Source organism: Colletotrichum fructicola (genome assembly GCF_000319635.2).
Source record: "Colletotrichum fructicola Nara gc5 chromosome Unknown KSG_Nara_v1_contig01, whole genome shotgun sequence".
In the NCBI taxonomy this organism is placed as follows: Eukaryota; Fungi; Ascomycota; class Sordariomycetes; order Glomerellales; family Glomerellaceae; genus Colletotrichum; species Colletotrichum fructicola.
This window is the reverse complement of record NW_027094051.1, coordinates 8,131,756-8,159,724: the sequence shown is the minus strand read 5'-3', so window position 1 is coordinate 8,159,724 and position 27,969 is coordinate 8,131,756. Positions and strand designations below refer to the sequence as shown.

General features: G+C 56.0%; 10 protein-coding genes across 10 annotated transcripts; 5 read left to right on the top strand and 5 right to left on the bottom strand.

Moving 5' to 3' along the window:
* Positions 1 to 771: 771 nt before the first annotated feature.
* On the top strand, positions 772 to 1,530 carry CGGC5_v002328 (uncharacterized protein; the record flags this gene model as incomplete). The annotated part of the gene is made up of 1 exon (XM_032035320.1): positions 772 to 1,530. The coding sequence occupies one exon, from the start codon at positions 772 to 774 to the stop codon at positions 1,528 to 1,530; it is 759 nt and encodes a 252-aa protein (XP_031885737.1).
* A 1,366-nt stretch (positions 1,531 to 2,896) lies between these two features.
* On the bottom strand, positions 2,897 to 4,962 carry CGGC5_v002327 (uncharacterized protein; the record flags this gene model as incomplete). Its single annotated transcript, XM_066150946.1, has 2 exons — positions 2,897 to 4,298; positions 4,349 to 4,962. The coding sequence occupies 2 exons, from the start codon at positions 4,960 to 4,962 to the stop codon at positions 2,897 to 2,899; spliced, it is 2,016 nt and encodes a 671-aa protein (XP_066009825.1).
* Positions 4,963 to 9,164: 4,202 nt separating this feature from the next.
* On the top strand, positions 9,165 to 11,956 carry chp2 (Chromo domain-containing protein 2; the record flags this gene model as incomplete). Its single annotated transcript, XM_032035318.2, has 9 exons — positions 9,165 to 9,174; positions 9,345 to 9,582; positions 9,638 to 9,680; positions 9,733 to 9,812; positions 9,878 to 10,250; positions 10,302 to 10,402; positions 11,485 to 11,499; positions 11,560 to 11,735; positions 11,790 to 11,956. 9 exons carry the CDS (start codon positions 9,165 to 9,167, stop codon positions 11,954 to 11,956), a joined length of 1,203 nt encoding a protein of 400 aa, XP_031885735.2.
* A 675-nt stretch (positions 11,957 to 12,631) lies between these two features.
* Positions 12,632 to 13,411, top strand: CGGC5_v002325 (uncharacterized protein; the record flags this gene model as incomplete). The annotated part of the gene is made up of 1 exon (XM_032035316.1): positions 12,632 to 13,411. The coding sequence occupies one exon, from the start codon at positions 12,632 to 12,634 to the stop codon at positions 13,409 to 13,411; it is 780 nt and encodes a 259-aa protein (XP_031885733.1).
* A 1,028-nt stretch (positions 13,412 to 14,439) lies between these two features.
* nse2 (E3 SUMO-protein ligase nse2) lies at positions 14,440 to 15,705 on the top strand (the record flags this gene model as incomplete). Its single annotated transcript, XM_032035315.1, has 2 exons — positions 14,440 to 15,462; positions 15,511 to 15,705. The coding sequence occupies 2 exons, from the start codon at positions 14,440 to 14,442 to the stop codon at positions 15,703 to 15,705; spliced, it is 1,218 nt and encodes a 405-aa protein (XP_031885730.1).
* Positions 15,706 to 15,969: 264 nt separating this feature from the next.
* On the bottom strand, positions 15,970 to 17,683 carry hxkA-2 (Hexokinase-1; the record flags this gene model as incomplete). Its single annotated transcript, XM_032035314.1, has 3 exons — positions 15,970 to 16,405; positions 16,459 to 17,031; positions 17,079 to 17,683. The coding sequence occupies 3 exons, from the start codon at positions 17,681 to 17,683 to the stop codon at positions 15,970 to 15,972; spliced, it is 1,614 nt and encodes a 537-aa protein (XP_031885731.1).
* A 2,739-nt stretch (positions 17,684 to 20,422) lies between these two features.
* On the top strand, positions 20,423 to 21,859 carry GNPDA1-0 (Glucosamine-6-phosphate isomerase 1; the record flags this gene model as incomplete). The annotated part of the gene is made up of 4 exons (XM_032035313.1): positions 20,423 to 20,602; positions 20,666 to 20,698; positions 20,758 to 21,303; positions 21,359 to 21,859. The coding sequence occupies 4 exons, from the start codon at positions 20,423 to 20,425 to the stop codon at positions 21,857 to 21,859; spliced, it is 1,260 nt and encodes a 419-aa protein (XP_031885728.1).
* Positions 21,860 to 22,605: 746 nt separating this feature from the next.
* Positions 22,606 to 24,321, bottom strand: pacG (the record flags this gene model as incomplete). The annotated part of the gene is made up of 4 exons (XM_032035312.1): positions 22,606 to 22,726; positions 22,774 to 23,132; positions 23,183 to 24,122; positions 24,212 to 24,321. 4 exons carry the CDS (start codon positions 24,319 to 24,321, stop codon positions 22,606 to 22,608), a joined length of 1,530 nt encoding a protein of 509 aa, XP_031885729.1.
* Positions 24,322 to 25,081: 760 nt separating this feature from the next.
* On the bottom strand, positions 25,082 to 25,579 carry CGGC5_v002320 (uncharacterized protein; the record flags this gene model as incomplete). Its single annotated transcript, XM_032035310.1, has 1 exon — positions 25,082 to 25,579. One exon carries the CDS (start codon positions 25,577 to 25,579, stop codon positions 25,082 to 25,084), a length of 498 nt encoding a protein of 165 aa, XP_031885617.1.
* A 511-nt stretch (positions 25,580 to 26,090) lies between these two features.
* Positions 26,091 to 27,508, bottom strand: AMDHD2 (N-acetylglucosamine-6-phosphate deacetylase; the record flags this gene model as incomplete). Its single annotated transcript, XM_066150945.1, has 3 exons — positions 26,091 to 26,358; positions 26,409 to 27,079; positions 27,221 to 27,508. 3 exons carry the CDS (start codon positions 27,506 to 27,508, stop codon positions 26,091 to 26,093), a joined length of 1,227 nt encoding a protein of 408 aa, XP_066009848.1.
* Positions 27,509 to 27,969: the final 461 nt, after the last annotated feature.

Below are 27,969 nucleotides of genomic sequence, written 5' to 3'. Positions count from 1 at the left end.
CCGTCGACGTTTCCGTCTCGGAATTTCGATGCTTTACTGTGGTCCTTAATCGAAGTAAAACTTCAACCCGACGAAGTACACAAGAGATCTAGCCACGAAGACGGGAGAAAATCAGGCGATGTCTTCCTTAATTGCCATAGTCACTATTGTCGATGATGCTCATCTCATACCTTGTCTAGCTGCATGATTGTTCCCCGTGATAGTTATTTTCTCGATATGATACTTCTCATTCTCATCTAAACTCACATGAGCGCCAAAGTAATGTGTCAGTTAACTGATAACGAAGAGAGAGACGACAGCAGAAAAGGAAAAAAACGACCAAAAGGGACAACTGAGATTGCGAAGCTTGTCCCGCGAACCATCTTACCAGATCCATGGCTCTGGCTGGGAGAGCAAACGGTGACGAGTGATCTCACTGGATGACCGGGCCAACTGCAAACAGAACGGCTGCTGCTATCCGCACAACACATAGCCCGCCGGACAAGTTTGCGACGTATCATGAGGAGACAATCAGCGGGCGTGCCGCGGCTCTTGTGATATATCACACATACAGCAAAACGGCTGGGTGACCGCGAAAAGGGGTTTCCTGCGTGCTCTCCGTTTGGTTTGCCCTCTCCACGAGTTTCTAACATCCCGTGGCAAACGAAGAGTAAAGATAAAGACGTCGGCTAGCCCAACGCAAGAATCAGACACGCTGTGGTATGAGCTACGAGGCTCAATAGACGGCTCAACCCCAAGCGAATCGCAGCACACATCTTCAACTTCGTCACCATGCTAGACCCAGTCCTCGAGAACGACGGTGCCGGAAAGGAAGGAAGTCATGCCCAATATGCTCTGACCACAACACCTCGTCCACTGCGCTCAAGCTCAGCAAGTACCGGACAGTCCTCCTTATCCAGAAGCCCGCACCACCTCCCACGAGATCTTCAATCTCCCCGAGCCGACCGTCTCACCGAGCTCCCATCTCCCAAACGCCTCACTCCGGAAACCATGCTCACCCACCTCCACACAATCCAAGACGAAGAACAGAAGCGCCTCAGCAAGCGCCGCGAAAGCAGCACCGCCGTCGACATCATCAGCACCCTTCATCTCCCTCCCCCGTCCCCAATCACCTCGGCACCATCATCACAATCTCCCACCGGCGGCGACCATCCCCCTCAACCCCATGGATATGACGGTAACGACGACGATGGCAAAGATGATGAGCATAACCTTACGACCCCTTACGCATCCTGCACCCCTCACCAGCTCTCCGTCGCAACATCTCGCCTCCACGACATAGCCCAGCAGTTCCAGGACGTGGTGGCCGGTCTCCAGGACGCCATCGCCCGCCGGCAGTCCACCACCACGACGCCTCCCCGCCCCGAGCTCCTGTCCCTCCAGGAGAGGCTGGCACGAGTCCACTCCGTCGCCATCACAGAACACGAGATCGTCGTCCGGGAGGTCAAGGCGCGGAGAGGAGGAGCAGCGGGAGGGGGAGGGGGAAGAAGGACCGAAGAAGCTTCCAAGAGATCAGGGGGCTATTATTAGGAAAGGCCCGCCCACCAAAGACTCTTTCTGTCTCTCTCTGTTGGCCCTACCACTTTCGGTCGAACATCCGCATTTGGAGAGCCACCGCGGCGGGTAGTCGTGAGATTACCAATAACCGGGGGGAGGACACAGAAAGCGAGAGTTTCCCATCTCGGCATGGTGACTGAGACAGTGGAAGGTCCCCGTTTGGTTTGCTCCACCGTCCCGGCTTTTGGGGAATGAAGAGTGTCCGTAGAACCAACCCGAGTTCGCCACCGGTAGTCGAGATGAGAGTCTCGTTTCCCGCGTGGCCGTTTCCCGAAGACCCGGGACCGTTTTCCAGGAGCTAAGAATACAACCTCTCCACCCGGAACCGGGGGAATTTTACCGGTAACGTTGTATTATTGGTTTCCAGGGAAAGTGCATCTTTCCAGGGCTTACATGAGAAGCGGGGGAGTTGGGATGAGAGAGGCGATGGGGGCGAAGAAGATCGTGAGAAGGACGAGGGGCGGACTACCGAGACGAGACATTGGGGCTTGAGATGAGTTATCCGTGAATATGACGCTATTTGAACGATAAGTACAAGACCCATTAATGCAGAGTAGCATCAGCCAGCTATTGAAGTCTATAACCAATGTTGTCGGAACCCTGGCTATGTGTAAGGGACCAGATTCAACACATCTGTGGGGCATATTCATTTCCATAAACATGTGTGCTTCACAACTTACCAACGATTCACAATTTGATATTCAAATTTGCGGCACAACTCACTTTCATTGGCCCATTTCGGCGCATCTTTCTTAACGAGTTAAACGAAGTTGCTTTATGCTTCGGGCCTCTCTCAACTTGTGACGAACCCCCGGGCCGTGGCAATCCCACAGTGGAGAGGAAGGCCCCCACCCTTACCGTAGCGTGCCGGCACAATGGTAACACTAAGCAATTTGACAGGATCCGGAATGAGATACCGGAAATCATCTTCATCAGCCCGCAATCAAACCGGTGGGTAGGTCGGGCAGGCACCGCTGAGATCCAGCCCAAATAGATCGGTCCATGGGCTGCCTCTGGTGTGGCTGGTTGTCGGCAAGCACAAGAAGCAGCGGCGGCAGGTGGCTAGTGGCATCCAATGTGGTGATAGAATGATTCCTGTATTGCCCAACAGGCGATTTGTACTAGAACACCTAATAGCCAAAAAGTGACCCTGGGCTCCATCCGGGATGCCTCAGAGATGCTAATCCGTAAAGTAAGCTTATACAGCGGGCTGTCGCCCTGAATGCAAGCTGCGGCGCAGAAAGAAAAAGGAAATGCCGCAGCCTTTTTGTCCTCCGGTTCAACTTTTTGAGCGTTCTCAATCCATTTACATTGGGAAGATGCCGTATCCAGCATCTATTCAGTCCATATACATCGGATCCCCCCGTACCTGGGACATTACCATTCCCATGTCGCCGCCGTGCATGGCCTGCATCGTGGCCTGCATATTGGGCATTGACCGACTCATGTTGATTGCGCCCCGATTCGCATTCGGATTTCCGTTCTGCTGCACGAACCGCGCGTCACTCGCACCTCTCTGCACCGGTCTCGTCCGAGGAACATCGAGAGTGGCTTGTCGTTGCACCGGCTGCATGGGTTTTGTGGTTGGCGTGTTCATGACTGCGAAACTGTCATCATCCTCCATCTCTGCGTCGGCATCGGCATCGGCATCAGCATCCTGATCGCTGTTCTCGTCGATCGAAGGCGGACCGCTGATCGATGCACCTTGGTCACTAAGGCCGTTCGTGCTTGTTGTCGATTGCCGCTGTACAGCAATAGGCTGCTGCTGGACTTGCTGCTGGACCTGTTGCTGCATCTGCTGTTGCACCTGCTGCTGAACCTGTTGTTGCTGCTGCTGCTGTTGCTGTTGCTGCTGCTGAGGAGGTTGCGGCTGCACCTGTTGCTGTGACTGCTGCTGGTTTTGCTGGAGTTGTTGCTGTTGCTGTTGGGGAGTCGGGGTCGGGGTGGGTGTGTTGCTGTTCGCCTGGTCCAAAGATCTCTGCGCATTCATACCGTTACTGGCGACACGAGATGATGCGATGACAGTCTTCCATCGTCCAATACTCTTTTCAACAACTTCGTTAATGTCCGAATGCCTGTCCTCCAGGCGCAAACCGACACTGCGGCCGATGCCGCTAACACCATTCTCCAACACGTGAGCCATGTGGTGACGGTCAAAGGGTATCATGGTAGGGGCGAAAAGCTTGAACTCCCGTGGTTGTTGTAGGCGATTTAGCTGGTCGATCTGAGACTTCAAGTGAGCGTTTTCCTGCTCCAACTTGTGTTGCGCATCTTTCATCTTGCTGATCTCCGTCTGCTTCCTGCCCACACTCCTCGCCATTTCCAAAAGCCATAGCTCGTTGCGCCTCTGGACGGGCAGAGTGTTCCAGACAGTGAATGCCGACTGCAAGTGTTCGGTGACCTGCTTCTCGAGGTTCTCGGCAGACTTTTCGGCCTTCTTAACAGCCTCACGAGCGTCCCGGTAGGGTCCATCTCGGGGAGGGTACGTCAGCTCCTCCACTGCTGCCGTGGTAGCAGTCGCGCACTTGATCTTCCAGTTGCTGAACTCTTCCTGGAAGAAAGCCCGCAGTGCATCATACTCTCTTTGGCCTGGCGACTGCACAGACCAGGAAGTAGATGTGGGATGCTGGGTTGAGGAAAAAAGGGTGGGCGGAGAGGCGAGACACTGCAGTGTTAATGCAGGAAAGTCCAGGGCAAGCGGATCAAAGTCAAAAGGCATGGAGTTGTTGTCGATGTGTTGCCTGTCACTTGTTAGCAACAAGCCTGTCTTCTCAGATCACCTGTAACGTACTTTGCAGCTCTCAGTGAGCTGTAGAGCTCTCTGAAAGCGAGCTCCGCCGCGCGCGCATTGTCCATGGCGTCGGCGAGCTTGTGCTTCTGATCGAAATTTGCCTTTTGCATGACCTGCTTGCTCACTTGTCTCTGTCTCTTTCCGGCATTCTGGCTGCCCTCCCCGTCCGTGGAGTTGGCGGTTTCGCCGTTGGGGGGAATGTTGTTGATCACGCCAGTGGCCTCCCATGAAGGGGTCCAGGGGTATTTGCTCAGCGTGGAGTCAACAGCATATTGACCGTCCTTTGGAAGGGCGGGAGACTTCTGCGGCTCAGAGTCTATGGTGGCATCGCGCTTGGCCGGCGCAGGTCTCGGTGTGCCAGCCGGGGTTGAGACGTTCCTACCGCCTGTGGAACCCCTGGGCTGTCTCCGTGTGATACCTCCTCTCACGCGCCTGATCGCTTCGACATCGTGGATTCCATCGGGGGGCTTGGGGTTCTTCTCCTTGATGTAGAGATCGAGATGTCGGCCGAGAGAGGAAGAGGTGAACGCCTGGCCACAATATTGACAGTTCTTGTCCTTGGGGGCGCCCAGTTTCTGTTGGTTCGAGTCGGCGTTGCTCGCGGTTTCGGCCATTGTCGCTCGATTTGCGTGTTCCTAAAAGAAGTGGTGGGTAAGGTAATGAGTGGATCGGAGTGAGGGTGAGCTCTGAGCGTGGCTACAGGCCGTTCGCGCGAAAGGGCTTTTGCAGCTGCTCCGGGGGAGCTATGCGGTCGATGGTCATACGGTAGGGTATGTATGTAGTTGTGGTTGTGTGTAGTTGTATGCGGAAAAGATTCCAAAAACAAGAGCAAGCAAGATTTAAAAAGTTGTATGGTGATAGTTACGGCAAGGAAAGGAAAAGGGCGTGGAAAGGACGGAGTGGATGCGACACAAGGAGAAGAACGAATGAGGGACAGAAAGATGATGTGCTGAAGAGCTAAACGAGTGTGGTGAGAGAAGGAGGTCGGTGGGAGATGTCGAGAAGCAGCAGATGCTTGCCAAAAGCCGGAGCGAACAGAACACAGCTAATCCTGGTGATGACCGGCAGGTAGTCGGGGGACACGGGGAGGAGGCGGTTCGGATCGGGGGGGCAGTCGGGGCGTGGCGAGGCGAGGCTCTTGCGAGAGAGAGGGATTCTTCCGTTCCGGGAAAGTCGTGTGACAAGAATTAAGGAAGACTATCGCCTTTTGCAGTCTCTATTTCATCCGTGGACGCTCGCAGTCTCTCGAGACCTCTATCGAGTGGAAAGAGGTAGGGGGGGTGGAGGAGGGCAGTCGGGGAGGAGGTGGAAAGTAAAGTAAAGTACAGAGTAAGGGGAAGTGCAAAAATGTCACCCGGGATTTAATTATTGCAGTTTTTTTAATAAGGCAGGACGGCAGGGGTAGCACCACCGACCCGCGCCAGAAAAAAGTCGAGCTCCCCCCCATCCAGTTCCCCCAGATTGGCGCCAGTGGCAGCACAGACGGAGCCAAGGACGGCCCAGATCAAGCCCCCTTCAGGGCCGTACGGTGGTCCCTGATGCCGCTGAGCATCCGTCAGTGTACCCGTATGCAGCAGGCACCTATCGATGAACATCTATCCATTGACATTGGCCCAGTGTTCGTGGGGCTTGATTCCAATCCATTGCAATTGCACCAGTAGGCATCTCATGCAATGGATGTACGCCACGGATATATGCAAGAGCAGGTGCAGGTGCAGCAGCCCGGCTCAGCGATGGAGACGACCTACCTTAGCACATCACATCTGCCACCACCTTCCGTGAAAAGGTACCTCCCGTCGCTACCTAGCACGGCAAGGAGCTACCTCCTACCTTACCTACCTAAGCACCTAAGGTAGGGTTCATCTCTCCAAGCAAATAGCAAGCACGGTACGTACCTCTTATTTCATCTCTCCCGCCCGTCATCTCGACCAACGGCGCCCCAAGGCCACCTCGACCAACAACTCTCTTTTCTTCTGTTTCTATTTCTATCCCCAAGGCGCGCACTCAGATCAACCGAGACGGATTCCTCTCCTGGATTGATCTCAGCATCATCATCGCGTCTCGGGCCCCAATGACGCCTCGCCGTTGGCCTACCGTGCCCACCAACTCTTCAGCAGCAAATGTCCAAGAACATGGCCACTGAACCAATCGACACGCACATGTCTCCAAAGCACGTTGACTGCCTGTCCGCGGCCACCCTCCCACCGAGAGTCCCTGAGGTATTTCACATACCAACCTGCACCCTTCATGGGTTCAGACACACGGGCTTCCCGCGCAGCATCTCGCTCGCTTCCTCGCTCTTCCATTCCAGCCGCATGCCCTCTCACATGTGCACGTCGTTCGGTTAGTGCTGATCTGGCCCGCGGAAACGAGAGGGACAGCCCGGCACCGCCCTATGCATCACTTTTACTGGCCTAGCGGTCTTGGGGTAACACGGCGGAACTTTTGATTCCAGCACCCTGCCCGACGACTGTTGTCTCTTGCCTACTCCAGCAGGTGTCCAAGGACTCCCACGGGTTCCGTAGGAGATATCCCTACCAGAAAGACACATATCAACCCTGCCCTGCCCTGCCAAGCTGCCCTATTGACCCCGAATCGAGTTGGGCTGCCGAAGACTCTGACTCGGAGCGACCTGAAAAGGTCTACAAATCGGGACCGGCCGCATATTGCGCTGCAGATGGACGGATACTTGGTGCGCGACGGCACTGACAGCCGTCGCCGCTCGCAGAGGTGGATGATACCGTGCCTAGGTAGCTCAACAGCCGCACCCTGTCCAGTCCAACATCAAAGACGCGAATGGCACCCAACCGCAGCGCTCTTCTGAACATCTTCCAACTGGCCATCTTGGATGAAATAAATCCTGGCTAGACTGGCCGACCGGGGCGCGCGTTGGCATTTCCGGCTCGTTTCTTTAGGCTCCTGGGTCCCACCGGCTTGTGTCCGATCCATTTTTTCAGGGGCATTCCGGGAGATCATCCAGGGGAGCCGGTGAAGGACCAGCGGCGCCAACAGACCTGACAGCTTTCGTCTCAAGGACATTGCGCCCCTTTGGTTTCGCTCATTGAGATATCAGGGAGCACCAGTAGACGGGTTGCGGACAGCGCTGGTCGGTTTCGGCGAGAGACTTTGAGATTCCAAGTAGAAACCCCTCGTGTGTCCGACGACTTGTTTTTCCCTCCCCGACCTTTTGTTTCTCTGTGTTTTAGTCCGGGGATACCATCCGGCGCTCAGGGCCCCCGTTTTCCTGCATCGAATAATGGGGTTGGCATCTGCAGGACGCGACGCAGCAAAGCGAAAAATATCATTTCGCGACTACAGGGCCACTACTAGCGGCGCGCTTCGGTTTCCTGTGGCTTCCTGTGGCTTCCTGTCGCCCGCTTCATGGCTCCCGGTCCTGGCCCTGGCCTGGAGGCTGGTCGTTGCCGTCTAGTGCAACCTGCCGTAGCCGCAGCATCTTGGGTGCACCTTGTCTGGACCGTCCAAGAGGTCGTTTGCCAACCAACCTGCAGCACACCGATAATTTCCCGCAACAGCCTCTCCTTTCCTGTGGCAGCCAAGGACAAAAGCTGATACCCATAGGATGGCATGTGTGAACCTGACCCAAAGCAACAGTCGCAAGATGGGCCGTCCTCCGACTTTTAGGTGCCACAAGCTTCCCAGAGAGCATGCGTTGACGCGAGGGAGACGACAAAAACCGCAAAAGTTTGGTCTCCTGCAAAGAGCCTTGCTGCGGGACAGGGTTGGCACTTGCCAGCCAGCTGCTAAATCGCGATCCATCTCCATGCGCTTTGCCTTTCCCTGAGTCGACCGCTGTTGGGAGTAAGTCTTGTAACTCTTGTTGGTTGTGGTTGTCTTCCAGCAAAGCGCTGCCCCTTTTGCGTCGCAGAGATTTGATGAAAACCTCATTACGCTTCTGCAACTGCTGCAGGCGCGCTCTGTCGTCTGTTGGTTGGAGCGGCACAGCTCAGTCTTGTCGGCGCTACGGAAACATCCTAACCGGATGATTAAGCTGTCTGCTTCTGTCAATGATTTTCGTTGCGTCCATTGATTTCCCTCAACCTCAAGGAGGACGTGTGCACCCCATGACCAGCGCATCTTCCTCGTAGTCGGCGGAATGTCCCTCACATGCAAGCGACTGCTACGATAACCTCTGATCAGAGTTCCAAACCGATTGGACAGCGGTACCAAAGGAGACATGATGTGCAATAATATCGCCGAGCTGACAAACATTGCGGCGAACAAACAATGCTCATGCTAGGTCTCGATGAAATCGTGGACCTCTGAAAGGCCAAGGTCGATGGAGCTGAGATATGATTCTCTAGGTGTGCGAATCGCACGTAGAGCTGCCTTATGGGTTGAGATTGATTCCAAGGCACCAAATTCACGATATCGGAGTGGCAGAGTAAAGCCCGGACGCACCTCTTCCATCACACCAGATCAACTTCCCATCCTGGTGAAGCTTCTCGGGACAGATCTTGGAGCTTGGTCCACCGGTTCGGAGGATCCACACAAGCTCTTTTCAAAAGGACGGGGTCCCGTGTGGAAGGAAAGCATCGGGATTGAAGTCAGGAAAGCATGCGCCGACCCGGCTTGTGGCTGGAGCGTATATCACATGACATGCACCACGCCACATGTGGCAGTGGTACGACGCGGCACAAGCCTCACCTTCTCCCGAGCATGAGGCAAAGCTAGTACAGCTACTCAATCGCACCTTCCCATTGTTGCGCATGTCGATGCTTCCTGCCTGAGTGCGCAACTTCCGTTCACGTACTCTCTGAATATGCCAGAAATTTCTGCCTGATAAAAAACCGACGCAATGCCTCCTGGTAAGCTCCCATCCTCCCCACACCACCATTCGCGCATCATCACCAAGGCGCGTCTGCTTTGCGACAGCCACCCGCCCGACGCGACTATTGTCCCAATTACCCCCCATCGCTCAAGATGACGCGCAGAAAGTCCCGAGGCAGAAAGGATAAGGCACTGACCCGCGCCGCAGCCATCAGCGACGATGAGCAGTCCGACATTGGCGGCGACATCATCGTCCCCGTCAAGGAGACCCGCGGAAAGAGCCGATCGGTCGACATTGCGGATGACCTTAGTGACACTAAGAGCGACCTTGACATCCCCAAGGTTACCGGCGATCTGAATGGCAGTGCTGCCGCCGCCAACGGAGACGATGACGAAGACGAGGACGAGGACGAGGACGAGGACGATGATGACCTCGAGGCCGACGAGTGCGTGTCGCGCGACAGATAATACCGGGGAATGCTGGCGCTAATGATGCCATAGATATGTCGTTGAGAAGATTCTTGACCACCAGGTCGGCGACGATGTGCGTGCTCCTCCGTCCGCTTCATTGCGCCCCCAAGCTGACTTGTGTTTAGGGACTGGTCAACTTCAGAGTGAAGTGGGAGGGCTACGAGAAGAAGGCGGATCAGACCTGGGAGCCAGAGGACTCGCTGAAGTACGTTACGTGCCGAGCGCATGCTGCGGTCGATGCTTGTTGTTCTGGTACTAACATACTTACAGGGAGGGCGCAGCTGAGATTCTGGAAGAGTACCTTAGAGCGATTGGTGGCCGCGAGGCACTGTTCGAGCAGAAGACCAAAGCCAAGACTACCAAGAAGCGCGGCCGCCCTGCTGCTTCATCCACGCCACCAGCGACCACCAAGAAGTCTAGACGCAACGGCCACCCGGCCGACTCGACCCCTCCCGCTTCCGCAGTCGCCGCCGCGAAGGCCAAGCCGTGGACCTTGCCCAGCGGCAGCTGGGAAGAGGATGTTGAGAGCATCGATGCATGCCAGGATGAGGTTTCGGGGGCGCTGGTCATCTACTTGAACTGGAAGAACGGCCAAAAGACGAAGCACCCCACCGAGGTGGTGTACAAGCGATGCCCGCAGAAGGTGAGTTCTCCTATTGTTTATTCAAGAGGGCAAACATTAATCGTGTCACAGATGCTCCGCTTCTATGAGAAACACATCCGAATCGTCAAGTCAGAACCCCAGGCGGACGCTGATAACCATTTCCCCGAGAAGACTGCGCCAGAGGCTGAGATGTGAATCAATAAAAGGACGACATGTTGGGTTGTTTTACGTGGGAACGGCGTTCGGGCTGATGGCATCCTTATCAGGAGGCTTTCATGGAATTCGGAATTGCCCTTTTCGATCAGTCTTGCGCATGGGTTCTTCAAAGGAATCCGCGTCAGACCCAACCTGTAAATAGGAACTGCGGTTTGCGGGAGACGGGTGCCCTGGGTCTTGAAGCGGGGCAGCGCGAGACGATGTGCGATAGGGATGTAGTGCCAGGGAAAATTTGATGCTTCACCTTGACCCGGTTGGCCTTGTTGGCGTGATGTCTGAATGTGGTGTAGCCTCCATCGTCACGTCTACACGAGCTAGCTCAAGGTCTTTCCAGGCCAAACCAGGAACGAGGCGCACTAGTTCGTAGACAAGACAAGTCTTGACTTCCAGGACTCACCCAATGCGCCGCCGCCAATGGCCCCACGTCAGCCGCGAATCGGTCTCAAGTTCATGAAGGGGAAGAGAGGATACAGGGCTGGCTGTCCAAAGCGGATGTCGCCGTTAGACGCAGGAACCAGGACAGGAACCAGACCGCAAAGGTAGACCGCCACCAAAGGATTGCGGTGAGTGTACAAGTGCCCAGCCCGGGACGACGGGGGAAAATCTGCAGGATGCGGCACCCGCGAGGTTGGGTGCGTTGAAATCCCTGCCCGGGCGGCCCACTAAAAGCAGCTTTAGACCCCTGTTTCGCGGGCGGTTGGGGTCGTGGTGTGTGTGGTGCTGGCGTTGCGTGGTCGCGGGTTTTCCAGCCTCTCCCATTTTATTGACTTCTCTGGGAAACCTGGTGGCGGGGCAACGCTGCCTTTTAACGCTGCGCTGCCCGACTGCATTCCACACGGGTTTTCCTGGATTTGCTTTCTCTCTTCCTTTTGGTATGCTGCACGATCTTGCAAAACCCAGGACTTGAACATAAGTTTTTTTGCCCGGCCTATTGAGATAGACAACTGTCGTTGTTCTTCGGTCAACCCGCACCCCACGCCGTCCACCATCGGGGCCCATACTACGGAAGCCGCAAAAGTATCTTGTACACCGCGGGGAGCTAGCTAGACAGCTGCAGGCCATCAACCATTGGGTACGACCTCCTTCAGGAATTTTTTTCCCCTCGAGACAATTGACTAATTTTAAACTGCAGAGTTTTGGCCCAAAAACGACTTTTCTCAACGGCCAACGTTCTGAACTCAGCACGTCTCCCGAGACACACAGACACATCACGCATTCCACGGCCCACGGCGCACGGCGACTCCGCTTCATCGGACCCGTCTTTCCGTCTGTTCTCCACCACCCCGATCAAACTCTCCTCCTCCGCAGGTGTCTCCGTCAGCTTCGGGCTCGACGGAAGACCCTGAACCCCGGCCGCCGCAGCCATGGTCAAGCAAAACGACGTCATCGCGATCATCGTCATCGTGCTCTTCATCGTCCTCGCCGGTGTCGCGTTCGGCATCTACAGATTAGTCCACGTCGCCCGCCAGAGCATGAGCGTGACGTCTGGGTCGAGTAGCAGCAGCAGTGACGAGATTGTCGACGACTGATCTCGGCGGGGTTGTCGACTGCGTTGTGTTGCTGCTGCTACTTCACTGCAATATAGACGCATGCCCCAACGCAAGATTGGGCGAGTCCATTTGGGTCTCTTCCATGCTGGGCGCATGCGTCATGCCTGATGAGGCAGTGAAGAAAACAAGAAAAATGATTTGGGATGAAAGATAACGAGGGTGAAAGAAAGGATATGCGACATGAAGTTTTACCGGCATTGGGCGTTTGATTTTCAGCATTTTCCAAACATTTGTTTTAGTTATTTACCACATGGGACGGCAAGATATCTACGAGTGTATGATATACAAAGAAGCTAGGATTGGGACCTGACGGGCTCGTTGCGGAGGATGAACGAATCTACGGAGACACGAGAGCCCCATGTACATAGAATGAATCACGCCCTCGAAGGCGGATGAAGAGTTATTAGAATACTCTGAAATACTTTTACAGTTAAACAGTTCAGAATCGGTACATGGGGGTGAATCAGTAACGAACAGTAGCCATTGTCGTGAGAAGCGGTCGTTCAGCCCACGAACATGTATCACTCTATCAGCAGTCCCTGGCGATTTGCTGTATAAGATAACCTATCGTGATGGCTGCCTCTCCATCCAAGTTCACAATTATTGCAACCATAAGGCTCTAGAATGTCGCCAATCAACGACTCAAGCCCGACCATGGAGGCGATCAAACACACCACCGCCAAAACTCTCAGCATCGTCGACGAACTCTGCAAAGAAGTCGACCACCTCGAGCGCACCTCACGCACGAGGGAGAAGCTGGAGCCTCTAAAGTACCACTCCGGCCTCCAGGCCGTCCTCCTGCTCCTGCACTACGAGCTCCACGAGAAGCTCCGCGCCCGCACCGACGCCCTCCACACGCTGGCCAAGGCCCAGAAGGCGCTCGACGTGATGATCTGCGACATTGACGCAAACACCTTCGCCGCACTCATGCTCGGAGACTTCCCTGGCGCGGACCTGCACGAGGAGGGGCAGCGCCAGGTCGCACGATGGGCGAAGCAGAGCCGCGACCTTGACGCCCGGATGGTACGAATGGAGAGGGAGAATGAGGACCTCCGGCGCAAGATCGGTCGCGTTGCGGCTGTCATTGGAGACCCTCGTGTCATTGACGAGGCGTTGGTGATTGACGGCGTTAGGTGCTGTCTTCTCGGTCGAAAGCCAGGGGCCACCAAGGAAGAGAACCAGAAGGGGTACGACGGGCCCAAGGCAACGTCTCTGGAAGAGGTGAAGAGAGCTCTGGACGAGGCGAATGAGCAGTTTTTGGAGCGCCAGGATGCCTACGAGAAGTCGCGGGACAGCGGCGAGAAAGAAGATGAGGTGACTGGAAATGCTAACCAGATCCCTGCCCATGAACTCGATGGCCGCGCTGTTGAGGCGGAGAAGGGCTGTTTCCATGACATTGAGGGTTGCCGTGAATGCGATAGGCCTGGACTCTGAGTTGATTTCCACGTCGTTAAGGAGTTAAAGCTGGTTAGTTAGTCAAAATACTGAGTATAAGTCAATCATCGCCCGCTTGATCGACCCTGTTTTGAAGCACATGTCAAGCTTCTCATCAGATTCAAACACAGTGACAAGCTCCTATGCACCAGTATGACTTTGATAAAAGCAGACTGACTTTTAAGAAAATGACAGGTCAAGACTAGAAAGTTGACAATTTATCAAAAGAAAAACAATGGCCGGCCACCGGAGATATGTAGAGCCACCTAAAGAACTCGAACCACCGAGCTTTGCCGAAACCAGGCACACAATCCACCACTAGCCTATCTTGCGACGGTGGTCGCACCCATTGTTGCGGAATCTGGAAGGTGAGTTGGCTATAAGGGAAACAACGCGCCAGCGAGAGTAGGTGCGGCAGACTTGTTTGCTTCTGGGGCAGGAGCGGCTGCCCTTGCTCAAATACTTTCACACGCAATCGAGCTCGATTACTGTGATCTCTGAATTTGAGGTCATCTTCAGGTAAGAAATGTCGGAAATAAAGATGAAGCCAAAGATAGTATCAACATCGCGACCAATATCGCCCACTTACACTAGAGCTTCGCATCGTCGTCAGTCTCTACAGTCCAGATTTCATCACCGAGGCTTACATAGTTTGCAAATATGATTCTGATAACTCGACCGCTGATTTCATACTGTACTAAAATGAAATTGTGATGCCATTTACATCGCTAACAGACTGTCAGAACTGTATTCTTCACGTCGAGGTGTAGTTGAAGTGCGAGGAACGATACGTACCTAACATACCCCGGGCCATGCAAGGGCCATCCCCGCTGTTTAAAGTGCATCAATTCCGACCCCACCAACGCGCCACGGCACGTCGCGTCTCCTTCATCCGCCAAAAATTCCAGACAGCAGCTAGATTGTCTCGACGTCAGTTTTGCAGGCACTCTTCCCCGGCCATCTGCGACACCATCTACACCTCACATACTCCGCTCAATCGCTACCGTCCGGACCCAGGTGTTATCACTATGCCGGTCCTCGAACGCCGCAGGCCGGCCCAGCGCCGCCCCGAACGACAGGTCGTGGACGACGACGACGTCGACCTCCCGCCCTACGAGCCCCTCGCGTGCCCCCTCACAGACCAAGCCAAGCGCGCCATCTCGGAGCTCTCCAACAGCCGCGACGTCCACCGCTACGCATCCCACATCAAGCAGTCCATCTCGAACCTCAGCCAGAGCGTCGCTGAGGTCAACGACGCCACCCGCGACCGCCACGAGCAGCTCCGGCGCATCGCCGCGAAGCGCGCCGAGTCGGACAGCAGCCAGGAGAAGTCGCAGCGCGAGGAGCAGGTCGAGGCGCACGCCGCCGCCCTGGACGCCGAGGTCCCCGGTCTCACGAGGGACGTCGAGGCGGCCCTGCGCGACCTGCTCGACAGGCAGGCGCAGGTCGAGGACGACAAGAAGGCGCTGGCGGAGACGGCGGACTACTTCCAGACTCTCCCTGCCGCGCCAGCGAGGGCCCGGCGGAGACGGCAGCAGAATGGCGACGAGGACGGGGAGGGAGACACCCAGATGGAGGAGGATGAGGCGCCGCCGCCGGAGCAATCCGTCATCGACACCCTGCGTCAGCACCGGGCCGACAAGGCGCGGGAGTACCAGAACCTCAACGTCTACCAGCGCTACGCCCTGAACAACGACTACGCCGGCTTCAAGAAGCTGCTGCACGACGCCGTCCACGGCGACTTGGGCCCTACGCTGCCCAATGCCAAGCGGTGGTTCGACGACGAGGGGAATCCCGTGATGCCTCGTATGGCCGGTGCTGCTCAAAATGTTAAGGACGAAGGGGGCGCAGCGGACGACGACGACGAGGACGAGGACCTGGTTATTGCCGGCGAGATTCGAGATTACAGGTGTCCGTTATCGATGCAGGAGTTGAAGGAGCCCTTTAGCAACCGCGTCTGCAACCACACGTACGAGAAGCAGTGGATCACGGAGATGTTGAACAAGGCACCAAACAGGCGCGCACAGTGTGTCGTGGCCGGCTGCTCCAAGGTACGTCTGGCGCTGGCGAGGCTGAGAATACACCACTGACATGAACAGGAATTCGGTGTGGATGACTTTTACGACGACAATGTGATCCTGCGCAAGATGAAGCGCGCCCAGGAGTTGCAGCGGCTCGAAGAGGAGGAGGGCAGCAGCAGTCCAGACGAGGACGCCGACGAAGATGCCCCGCGCCAGGTCAAACGAGAAAGGAGAAAGCGCAAGGTCGAGGCAATTGACGATGACGACGAGTAAGCGCGGGGAGCAAAAGCTTTGACGGTGTGTTTTACAGTATTTCACGATCGAATCACTGATAGGGGCGTTTCGGAATGGGCACGGCACGATACCCATGGTCAATGACATGAGCTTTCGACGACGCATGGTCGATGTGCGACTGAAAAAAACATGATTCCCGCTTTATGATATTATGCGACTCCAGATCTACTAAGGCTGCCCTCGTCTCATGTGAAGGGTGCCCATGATTACGTCTTCACCATCCCCTTCCGCGGTCATGTCTTTTTAAGCCCCCGTTGCCGCACCGTCACACGTCGCCAAAGCGACACCCGCGCCCAGCAAGGAACTCTCCTTTGCCGGGACGAGATCGATACTCCTGTCCTCCCTGTTGACAAGTCCGTTCACGTACTCCTGCAGCATCGCCAGGTACCCCGGATAAAGCTCAATCACGCTGCCGTTGTACGCCACCGTGGTCTTCTCCAGACCACACTCCTTCTCTAACCGTTCTGAGCCGGCATACTCCACGTCTTCCTCATCCAGCGCCTCCAGGCGCAGTGCCCAGACCGCGTGCAAGCATGCAGCGATGATTGCCGCCGACCTCCTCGACACGAAAGACGCCAGGTCGCGGAGGGCCGCCATGTCAGATGACGTCGGCGTGTGTGAAGACGGATGACGCGAAGTAAAGACTTCGATAGATGATGTGAATAGTGGCGACGTATCTCTGTGGCGCACGTTAGCAGACGTTACACGACACGAAACGGGGGCAAGCGTTACCCTTCAACGGCTGATATCGTCTCCGATTTCAAGGAATACGGCTCATCGAGCGACTTGGGCACCACGCCGCCAAAAACACCAGTCGTGTTAATGGCCTCAATCAATGCAAACCTCACCATCTCACCCAAGTACATTCCGCTCACCATCTGCTCTAGAGGCTGGAAGTCTGGCCTCGGATGTCCCTGCTTTAATGATCTATCCCAGCGCGTGACGCTCAAAATATCCTGCCCAAACATGCCGAGCTCGGTGTTGACGATTACATCACGGGCCTCGTCCCACCACTCCTGCGGCCGCTCGCCGAATTTTGGTTTTCCGATTACGGAGACGGGAAGATGTGCGGCAATGTTGACTCCGGTGCCGAGGATGAGGCCGAAGCGGGTGGCGGAGTGGATGTAGGCTTGCGAGAGGAGGGTGGCGCCGCCGTCGTTGACAATCGCCTTGAGGGCGGCGTTCATGCCCTTGGCTTTACACGCGGTCTCGATGACTTCGCCGAGATCCTGGCCCATGAGTCCGTCGGCGGCGAGGAACCCTTTACCCATCCCGTGAATACGGCCGCCTTTCAGCGACGTTTGTCTGCACCTGATTAGCTTGATATCATACGTCCGATGCGTCGTGCTTACTCAATGGGGAAACTCCAAGACACGGCCATGGGCATGGGCCGTGACGGGTCCTCTCCGTCTTTACAAATGGTTTCCAGTATCCTTTCCGCCATCCAGTCGAAGAACGCCATGCCCTCCAGGTTCCTGATGTCGGCATCGATCACGAAGGAACTGAGGCGGACGATCTCGCTCTCGCGACCCTTGGCATCGCGGCCCCGCAATTCTACCAGTGCAACACGCAGGGTCGATCCCCCCACATCCAGCGCCAGATACTGACCGACTTCGTGCCCGGCGGGAAGTTGGTGGTTGTACGACGGCAACATACATGCCATGCTGGTCCGCAACTTGTCCCGAAACTGCGCCTTCAGGGCGTTGGACAGCTCCAAGAGGCCATCGCCGGCGAGAGGGCCCAGCAGCAGGTCCTCGGCCTCCTTCAGGAACTCGTCGATCCTCCGCGGGTAGAGAGACGCGGCGGACTTTGAACACTCGACCGTTGACGGCGTCCTGGACTGCTTCCCGGAAACGGTCTGAGGGGTGATCCAGAATGCGAGGATGGCTTGTATCAGGGACTTGCCCCGCAGCAGCTGCTTGACGACGGCGGCCAGGAATGATTTCGGGAACGTCATGGCAGGAGAGATTCGGTGCATGACAAGGACCCCAGATTCGAACGAAGGAGATTTGGTGTCGGACGGTGCCGTATCATTTAGCTGACGAGACAATGGCAGGTAAATAAACGGAGCAAGGCACGAGCCATGTCCTCGGAGAGGTGACGGGAGCAAGATGAGTGAGACGGAGGAATGGAGGAAGAGGGAGGGTCGCAGAGATGTCGCAAACGAGGTTTAAACAGCACTCCACGGCGGCCACCAGACGGTGTCGAGAGCGGATCGACAGGAACAGGCCGGGGAACAAGGGTGACTGGAGCTCGCACCGAGCAGGATGGAACCTGCCGGGAGCTGGCCTTCGTCCGTCGAGCTGGCCGGTTGGATGTCGTATTGGAGCGCGTTGACGGTGGACTGGACAAGCACAAGAGAGCGGCGATGGCGAAAGCGACCAACGGCCAATGTGGTTACAGGAGGTGAGAGATGGCCGCTAGGGTACGGAGAGAAGGGCCTCGGGGGCACCAGACCATGCGGAGGTCCACGGTGAGAGTGAGACTCTGAGCGGGAACCACCAGCCAAGGAGGGCCTCTCGCGTTTCCTCTCCAACGTCGCACAGGCAATGGGGCGACTGACGGCAGTCCTAGGGCATGTTCGTATGGCCTAGTTCGGCCCAGACGCGATAATCCAGTCCACCTGCTTTGGGGGCCGTATGCCGTTCGTCGACGGGGTTGGATGCGGCGGAGGAAGGTGGATGCGAGAGCGTTGTATGGGATGGTGTTTAGGGGGGATGCATGGAAGACTGGGTCGCCGGGAGAAGCACAGTAGATTTCGGTGCAACAATCAACTGCTACGAGCCGGCAGTGAAAAGAACCAGAGGCTGCTCTACACCGCAGGACGTTGGGAGCAAGACGGAGGAGGGATGGAACAGCAACAATGAGAGAGGAAGACGAGTGTACGCTGTGCTGAAACGCGGCTACAAAGTGCGCTGCCTGGCCACTGATTGTTACTGCCGTAAGCTATGGACACGCAGGTAAAGTACGACGAGCCATTGGCATCTCAGCCCAGGCCAGACCAGACCAGCTTAACCCGTCCGCTGGGTTGGCAGGATGTCGCTGTCGCCGCGCGTGGTTGAGAGGTGCAATGCGGAAAGGATGCGTCGCCCCTCCAGCTGTAACGTTGCCTCTGATAGCGAATTCCATTGGAGGGGCACTGTATCCGTCAGGTGGTGGCTGACCAAATCAGACGAAAGCGGATTCATGGAGGGGCTTTCTTCAGCGACCACTCAGGTGTAAGACCTGCGGCTTAGCGCGTGCGGACGGGGACCCTCGGTGGAAATTGTTAAGACCCGCCGCCAGAGGAACATGCAACGACCAACACCACCAGCAAGAAACATTGAACAGGGGTCCTGCTGTGACAGATGACGGAGACTCTGCATCTTCAACAAAGCTGTCGATGCGATCAGCGGCGATGCAGCATTGCCATGTCCCCAGTCCAACATGAGGGGGAACTTCATCAATCTGCTTCTTGTCTCACAACACCGTCAATGCCGAATCATCCATCAACACGTTTCTTGGCGGCCCTCGAACTACATCTCACTCGCGTTGAACGTGTTGAGCTAGAAATCGTCGACAGAGAGCGGGACACAACCACTAACACGAGCCGTCCACCATGACACCTTTTGTATTTCTCCGAACCAGGCCCAGGTCCCACGCGGCGGGCGGCAAACGGCAAACGGCTCTTATGCCCGTCACGTTGGATCGCCATCAGTAGCCTCGGTTGCTAGTCCCCCACGTCTAACGTATCAGTTGCATGCAAAGCGCAAAATGGTCAGCCGCCGCCAGATCGTACATACATTGCCATCGTTGTAAAACCAGGGTCTGGCCTCACGGACGTGGACGTGCTGGCCCCCGCCGCGCGCCGACGACGGCCTCGCCACCCGTGCGTACCTTACTATGCAGTAGGTAGCGTCGCGAACTTTCTTGACATCGAACAGCCTCCACACACGTCTGGGATATCGACCCGACCACCTGGCTCGTCCAACACCCACCACCGCCACACTGACATGCCGACCCCTGCCCGCGGCCGTCGGGGTATGGCGAGTCTAAACTGATGGATGACGATGATGGCCGACTCTAGAATGGGGGAGTGCCACAAGTGTGTTGCTCACTGCCTGCCAAATCCAAGAGCTCCAGTTATCACAATGGATGGCCACTCTCAACCGTCCGCGGATTCCGGTTCAGAGCATTGACATCCAACCACTGGAACCAGGTGAATCGGCCGATACCTGCGACTGGCAACGTTGATAATGGCCCCTCCCCGCGAGCCGGTCACAGTGGGACGGACGCCCGGGTGGTGGGACTTTCAAACACCACCGATAGCAAGTTGCAGTGACGTTCCATCCCTCCACCACAGCGCAAATCTTCAGCAGACTTTCTGGGGGCAGATTGCCGTTGCCGCAAAAAGTCTGTGATGTCAGCTGTGCTGCGACGGGGAACCCCTCAAGGGGGAGGACGGTTTGAGGGAAAGGGTATGGGGAAACCGCCCGAACCTTTGGCCACCGTCGAAGCTGAGTTTAGTCCCTCATAAGGAGGGTCTCTTCAGCTTGCCTCCCTCGCATCGCTCTGTTTCCCGTCCTCTTTCTCGAGAATAGACATCGACCTCGCCTAGAACCTACCCTCTTCTATCATCCCCCTGCGCTTATACTCACACCCATCCTCGTATCGTTGCAACCTACGCTATCCCCCTTCAGTAGATACCCCGTTCAAGATGAGGCTGATTATCCGCGACGACGCCGACGCTGCCAGCGCCTATGTGGCCAACTACATCGTCGATAGGATCAAGCACTTCAGTCCCTCCCCCGCACACCCATTCGTACTTGGCTTGCCCACAGGAAGCAGCCCCTTGGGCGTATATAAGATTCTTGTTCAGAGGTACAAGGCCGGAGAGGTATGCTCCAAGTCTAGCTCTTGCTTGGTAGGCAAGCAAGGAGGCTGACGGTGTTGTTGATAGATCTCGTTTGAAAATGTCATCACCTTTAACATGGTATGTCTTTCCGTGACGTCCCCGATGCCCTCACCATCAACAACCTGACACCATTCAAGGACGAGTACGTCGGGATCCCAAGGGACCACCCCGAGAGCTACCACTCCTTCATGTGGAAGCACCTCTTCTCCCACGTAAACATCCACCCCAACAACGTCAACATCCTCAACGGCAACGCGCCCAACCTGGAGGCCGAGTGCGTCGCCTACGAGGCCAAGATCAAGGCCGCGGGCGGCATCGACCTCTTCCTCGCCGGCATCGGCGAGGACGGCCACATCGCCTTCAACGAGCCCGGCTCCAGCCTCGCGTCCCGCACCAGGGTCAAGACGCTCGCCTACGACACCATCCTCGCCAACTCCCGCTTCTTCGACAACGACGTCAGCAAGGTGCCCCGCCTCGCCCTGACCGTCGGCGTCCAGACCGTCCTCGAGGCCCGCGAGGTCGTCGCCATCATCATCGGCGCGCGCAAGGCCCTCGCCCTCCAGAAGTGCATCGAGAACGGCGTCAACCACATGTGGACCCTCTCCAGCCTGCAGCTGCACCCCCACCCGATGCTCGTCGTCGACGAGGACGCAACGCTGGAGTTGCAGGTCAAGACTGTCAAGGTAAGACAGACCTCGCACGCGTCTCAGGAACTGTCCGCTGACACAATAACCTCAGTACTTCAAGAGCATCGAAAAGGTCGCAAAGGCCGAGGGCTTCGAGCAGATCCTCCCGTCCAAGATCCGCACCGGCCCAGGCCCCATCCCCGTGACGGTCGTCGACGAGGTCTCGACCCCGACAATCCACCACCCTCAACCCACCACCTCCCGTCTTCTCAGGGCGTCTCCCGCCACGGAGTACCCCGTTCGCTCGGTGTCCCCGGACATCGAGCTCGTCTTCGAGAGCATGGAGTCCCGCACAAAGAGCCCCTCAGAGCAACAGCTCCGGGCCGTGACGCCCGACCTCGTCACCGACAGGATGGCCAACCGCATCCCGGAGCCGGCCCTGGCAAGACGGCTGACGCCGAACCCCGAGCAGCAGCAGTTGTCTATTTCAAGATCAAACACCCCCGACCTGGTACCCGACCGCATGGCCTCCCGCATCCCCGAGCCGGCGCTTGCGCGGCGGTTGACTCCTAACCCGGAGCAGCAGCTGCGGGTGAACGCCGTTGGCGCCTAAACGCCGATGAGACACCGATTGAGAGAGAAGAAGGAAGAATGCGTGCCCGGTTGCATGGCAGTAAGCGCTTCATTGATTGTAAGCCGAGCCGTAACTCGCTGCCGCCCAGTCACTCGCTAGACGCAAAGAGCATTGGTTGCTCGTGTGATTATTTGACGGGCCAAACAGAATGTAGCATAGTAGAAGAGGCCCAAATTAAAGGGAATCATGAGACATGGATCGCAAGAACGGATAAAATTCGGAGAGGGTGCATAGACATTGTTAAAGAGAGAAGAGCAGGGCTCGACGTGTACGATACCTTGAAAAGATGAGATGAATGAGAATAGATTGTGGGGTTGAGTTGGAGTTTGTGCTGCTACGTTTGGTTCTCCAACATCGTGTCATGTGATTGGTTGGAACGAGACCATCACACAATAGCAGCGGTTAGTTGAATCACCCAGCCCAACGCAGGCTGTTGGTGAGTATATTCTTTCTGATCATTCAATGGCACTAGATCCGGGTATAACCACGTGTTCCACCGCTGACTCGCCTTCCTATTTTCCGTGCTGTCCGTATGTCTTGCCCCTCCTTCCTGTACGACCCGGCCTCCCGATAGCCGAGCAGGTAACCCCGATTAGCTTATAATACATTCAAACCCATGAGGTGGCTTCGTTAAATCATTTCAAATAGATCCCTATGAGGCGAATACATGCCGAGGGGTATGAATACCAAGATGGCTGGCAGATACATCCAGTCTAAAATCATCATTACGATTCGGCTGTGAACATGCGTTTGCTCTTGCTGCGTAATTGTTGCGCCTTGATCTCGGGCGGCACAATTGTGTGGTGAACGACGTGAGGTCGGTAGATGGCTTCCACAGGCGGCATCCTGTTGTTTCTTAGTTCCCGTATGCGACGGATTTACGATAGACTCACCAGTCGTCCACGCTGAGTGGAAAGTATTCGTAGAGCAGATCGTCCTCTTCTTTGGGACTCTGACTTGTGTTGTGCACGGCAGCCGCAATGGACTTTGTAAACTGCGGGCTCGAAATATCCGAGTTCGACCTGTTTGGGCTCCTCTCGTCTTCCGACAACGACAAGTTAATGGGGCCCGAGATACCAGGGCGTGAGCTTGACATTGAAGGCCTTGCCGCTTGTCGCGCGGGCTCTGAAGACCACGCTGGGATCGGTGGCCGAGACATCCCCGGCGACGGCGACAGCGCCAGTTTCTTTGCGGGAGGCTGACTGTTGCTCGTTTCTCTGTACAGTTGAGGCGTGCTCCATTCTGGAGGTTGCTGTGAGCCGTTAGCATCTTGAATCCGTAAGTCGAAGCAGCTCTGCGTACCTGAAGGTTGTTGGGTGGTTGGTATTTTGGAACCGGGGTTGCCATGCCATTGTCCTTGTGAGGCGGAGCAGAGGCAGACGCATCGCTGTTGCTCCTCCTTTCAAGCTTCTTGTCGCCCGTCAGAGGGATGTCTTTGCGACTGTCAAAGTTTCTCGGGCTACGGCCTCGCACAATCACTGGGCCAGAGCTGATTTCAGCAATCTTGATGTACTCCCCCGACTGCTGCTTCCCCAGGAGGCTGATCTGCACCAGGTAATGCTGCTGAAGACCTTTCCTCCTGCCGTTGTTTGCCGTCGCATGCTTGAACTGCAGCCTCTTCCATGACAGCGGCAGCGACACTCTATTCGCGTCAACTTCCTGGCCGTTGGCTAGATCCAGAACAATGTTAGGTGGGCCACCAGACGACTTTGGCTCCTCGGCGCCGATGGGATGCGCGCTCTTCCAGGGTATCGATATGATTTCCGTCATCTTCCCCTCTATGGACTCGATCGCCGTGATGGAGGCGGCAAGCTCGAAAACGGGTATCTGCCGGCCCTGCTCGTCTACGGCATGCGTAATGTGACGCGGAAGCGTGACTTGTCCAGAGCACTGCCACAGGTTGCGACGGTAGCAGGTAAGCTCGAGCGGGCGGCCGTTGTTCTCGGCGCCAAAGACGTCCTCCGCGACGAAGAACATGCCGTACAGCTCGGCTGTCATTCCAGGTTCCATGTGTTGTCCATTCCCGTCAACGACCGTCGCCTTGAACGAGGGCGCCGAGAAGCCGAGTAGCTTGTTGTCGAGCTCCTGGGTAGGGGAGTCCTGGTTGAACTCGGGGGCAGGCTGCGCCTCGAAGGGTCGGTTCGAATATGCGAAGGGGTCTTCGAAGCCCGTGGCGGAGAAGTCTTCGAATCCGTAGGTGGGAGTGAAGGGTATGGGGGGAAAGGCGCCGTTGACCGTATCCCTGCGACAGCAAACTGTTAGTCGTCTGACTTCTTCCCATCCCAACTGCGACAGGCGCCTCCAGAAAGTTTCCCGCCCCGGAAAGCTTACAGCAGAGAATCGTCAAACATGGAGGAATCCATGCCATCCACGACAGCGCTGTTGAGGCTCATGCCATCGCCGGGCGTCGCGCCGGACGACAATGAATGGAACGCGGCCATTGCATGGTAGGACTGCGCCAGCCGCCGGCAGACGAATTGCGCTCGTCGTCACGATGGACGATCAGAGGTGGCTGGGCGGCCCAGAGGGCGAGTAAACGACGAAGCCTGGCAGCGAGTTGTCGAAAAAATGAAGGACAGACACAAACGGGAAACAAAAAAGACCCTGTTGCAAAAAGCAAGCAAGCTGGCGAGTGGGCGTTGAGGTATGTAGCGAATGTCTTGTCCGAGCGACTCTGGATGGAAATGCAGAAGCGGAGGGATCTCTTGCGTCTGGAGCCAACCCACGGGCAGCCGAGTGGACGTGGAGGTTAGGTGGTGGGTGACCTGGACTGGAGAGACGCCGCACCAACCCCTATCAGGCCGCTGGTCTGCCGCCATTGGCTGGCCTGCAAGTCGACGGCTGCAGGCGTTATCGCACTGTGGAGGCAAGTGAGGGGCGCTTGATGGGGTTAGCTCTGGGGGGCCTTTCAACCGCGACTGGGAGCACCCCCAGTGAACCTGCATGGAATGAGGCACCTGGGCGGGGGAGATGAGCTCCACTGAGTACAATGAAGCTCCCTGTAATTGTCCCTGTCTGAGCTTGTCGGCTTTCAGGTTGGAGCAAACATCACCCACCTCAAGCATCGAGATGCCTTCCCACGCATCTGGGCTTATAACATGAGCTCACCACAGTGGTCAAATGTCCTCACTGGAACCGAATCTACAAAACGATGGTTTGCAATGACGATATCGACTCATATTTGATAATGCCACAGTCCACTCACTCCTTGGTCTTCTGCTCTTCAAAGAGTTTCTGACACTTGGCTGAGATTCCGGGTTGTACCACGCTGTCGGCGTACTCCCAAACATCCTTTATTTGTGACCCGTCCTCGGTGAACTGCATAAACCATGCAAAATACAGCTTTGTAGACTCCCCGTCGATGAACTCGCTGTCGAGGATTGTTGTAGCGGCAGCTGTCTTCTTTCGCACATCGATGACAACATTGCTGATCTCCGTCCTCTTCGTGCTGTAGACCGGGAGGGTGGTGGCCAACCTGGCTTCGTACATCTCATTCCCAATAGCAAGATCAGTCGGCACGCCCATGGCCTGGAGGAATGAAGGGGGCATGAAGTGGCGTTTGCAATCCGGTGTCAAGGTTGTATTGATCCGTGACGCGTCGTTTTCCTTCGAGGCGTCCTCGTAACCGTTGAGAAACTCGCGTAGAGTCTTTTCGATGGCCTCGTAAAGGGCAGTAAGGGGCGCGTCGGAGGTAGCCATGGCGGACAGGGACTGGTTTCCACGACTAAGACGGTCTGCAAGAACTTTGAAAAGTAGCCTTTGCTATCGAGTGGATTAAATGCGCAATGTTCTTTATATACCCAAGGTGCCGGCCAACAGGAAGGACTTTGGTCATGAACACGTAGCAGTCACTGTGTACGCAGTGCAGCGAGTGGAATAACAGTCTCCATCTCACATAAGCCGGTCCTTACTTTGCGCTGCGAATGAGAGATACCTAGGTACTGTTCCGCAATAGTCAATTCGTAAAGTGATTACGGACTTATGTGATCATAGGAACGACGTAATGGTCTGATGATGCCAAAGTCGCCAGGTTGAGAGGACACTTACATCATGGCCATCATCTTTGAATCTCGTTTATAGCATAAACCTAATGCTGCCTGCTTATGCTCCTGCATATTTGGATAGCAGCTCTATGAATTTACAGTCTATAGGGCTTGACCCTTTCCTTTAATCTTGTCTTATCAACACCCACTATCGTAACTCGGACAGTCTATGCAATAGGCGACTGGGGCTCCTCCCGGCTCGATACCATCGTTCCCGCCTTCCAAACCTCGTCCACTACGAGCTGAGTGGCGCCATCTCTTACTTCTTCAGAAAAGATGACCAGATCCGCATCAGCTCCGTCTTCCAAAGAGCCCTTGATGCCTTTGAGGCCGAGCATCTCTGCGGGGGTCGCGGTCACAGCCTTCAGAGCCTTCGGAATGCCGGTGCCGGACCAGCGCAGGAAGTTGTTGACACACTCCATCAGAGTGACGGCACTGACGATCGTTAGTGGTGCACAGTTTCGTAGTCAAATGCAACAACTCACCTTCCAGCAATTTTGTCGGTGCCCTCCAACAACAGCGTGGATCCGACCTTGACAATGTTGTTGACGTCTTGTCCATTCGTCCACTTATACGAGCCGTCCGCCAGACCCATCATGTGCATGGCGTCAGTAACCAGAATGAAGCCATCCGGATGAGCGTTGAATGCAATCTTAATGGTGGTCGGGTGCAGATGGATACCGTCGGAGATGATGCCAAAGTATGGCCTCGCCAGACTCTCTGCAATACCCAGGACACCAAAGACACCGGGGTTGCGGTGGTGAAGAGGTCGCATGGCGTTGAAAAGATGAGTAATCATCGTGGCTCCGGCTGCCACCGCGGCCGAAGCCTCTTCGTACGTCGCTTCCGAGTGGCCGATGGAGTAGATGATACCTCGTTCCCGCAGCTCAGGAATGATTTGTGTCATCCGCCCACGTTCTGGCGCGGCGGTGATCATCTTGATTGGAATGGAGCCACCGTTGGCGCTAGGCTCGATGTTCTCGGCGCCGTAGCATTCGACTAGATCATTGAATGTCTCTGCCTGCAGCAGGACATCGACGTTGTGGATGCCGTTCTTGGTAGGGTTCAGGAACGGGCCTTCGACGTGGGCTCCGAGAGACTCGGCACCGTCATTGGCCACTTGTGAGCCGCCAGAGGGCCCCAAGTACGGGAGAGCCTGTCATCGGTCAGTATTCTAGAAATCTACAACACAGAAAAAGGAACTTGCATTTTGGTAAAGCTCGGGTCGTTGGCTGGTGAGCGTTGGGACGTAGGAAGTGACGCCAGTGGCCACCAGTTTCCTGTTGAGCTCCCGGACCTTTTTGCCGTACTGAGACATGTCTTCGAGGAGCGTGGAAAAGTTGAAGCCAAAGGCACCGTTGAGCTGGCAGTCGATCATGCCGGGAGACACGATGCGACCGCCGAGGTTGACGGTCTCGTCTGGCAGAAGGAGGTCATCGAAGAAGGCCGCCTGGCTGTGGATGATTTTGCCCGTGACGGAGCTGACCCAGATGTCTTCCTGCACCAGGGCGTCGCCTTTCACGAGGCGGCAGTTTGTGAATTTCGTAATGCCATTCTTGGGCGTCTTGGGAATGGCGATGGGCATGGTGTCAGACTGGATGGTGTGCGCTGATTTGTTGTTGGGCAGAGGGAGAGCTGGCTGCAGGCTTAATCTTCAATATCGACGCCATGAACAGAGCCGAAACAAAAGGCAGCGCTGGGCAAGATCCGGGTATTATTCACGGGCACTGCAGGGCGCTTCTGCAACCGGAGCGGCGAAAGGCAACGGTGCCGGCATGGCCCGGCTTGCATGGAAGTCTCGTGGGTTCCAGGGCGTTGGCAACCTCGTCATGGCCCCTCACAGTCACAGAGAGTTGGCCACCACACATGGTGGTATGAGATAGGACGAGTGTATCGACGGGCAATCGCATCAACGTGCCGTCGGTGGGGGATGGAGCGTTGGAGACACTGGACTGGGCACGATAGTCGCCCGTTGCACCGCGAGGTGCCTCTGGAACCCCTCCGAGTCAGAGACTACTTGACCAACGGCCGGTCCACATGGGCAAA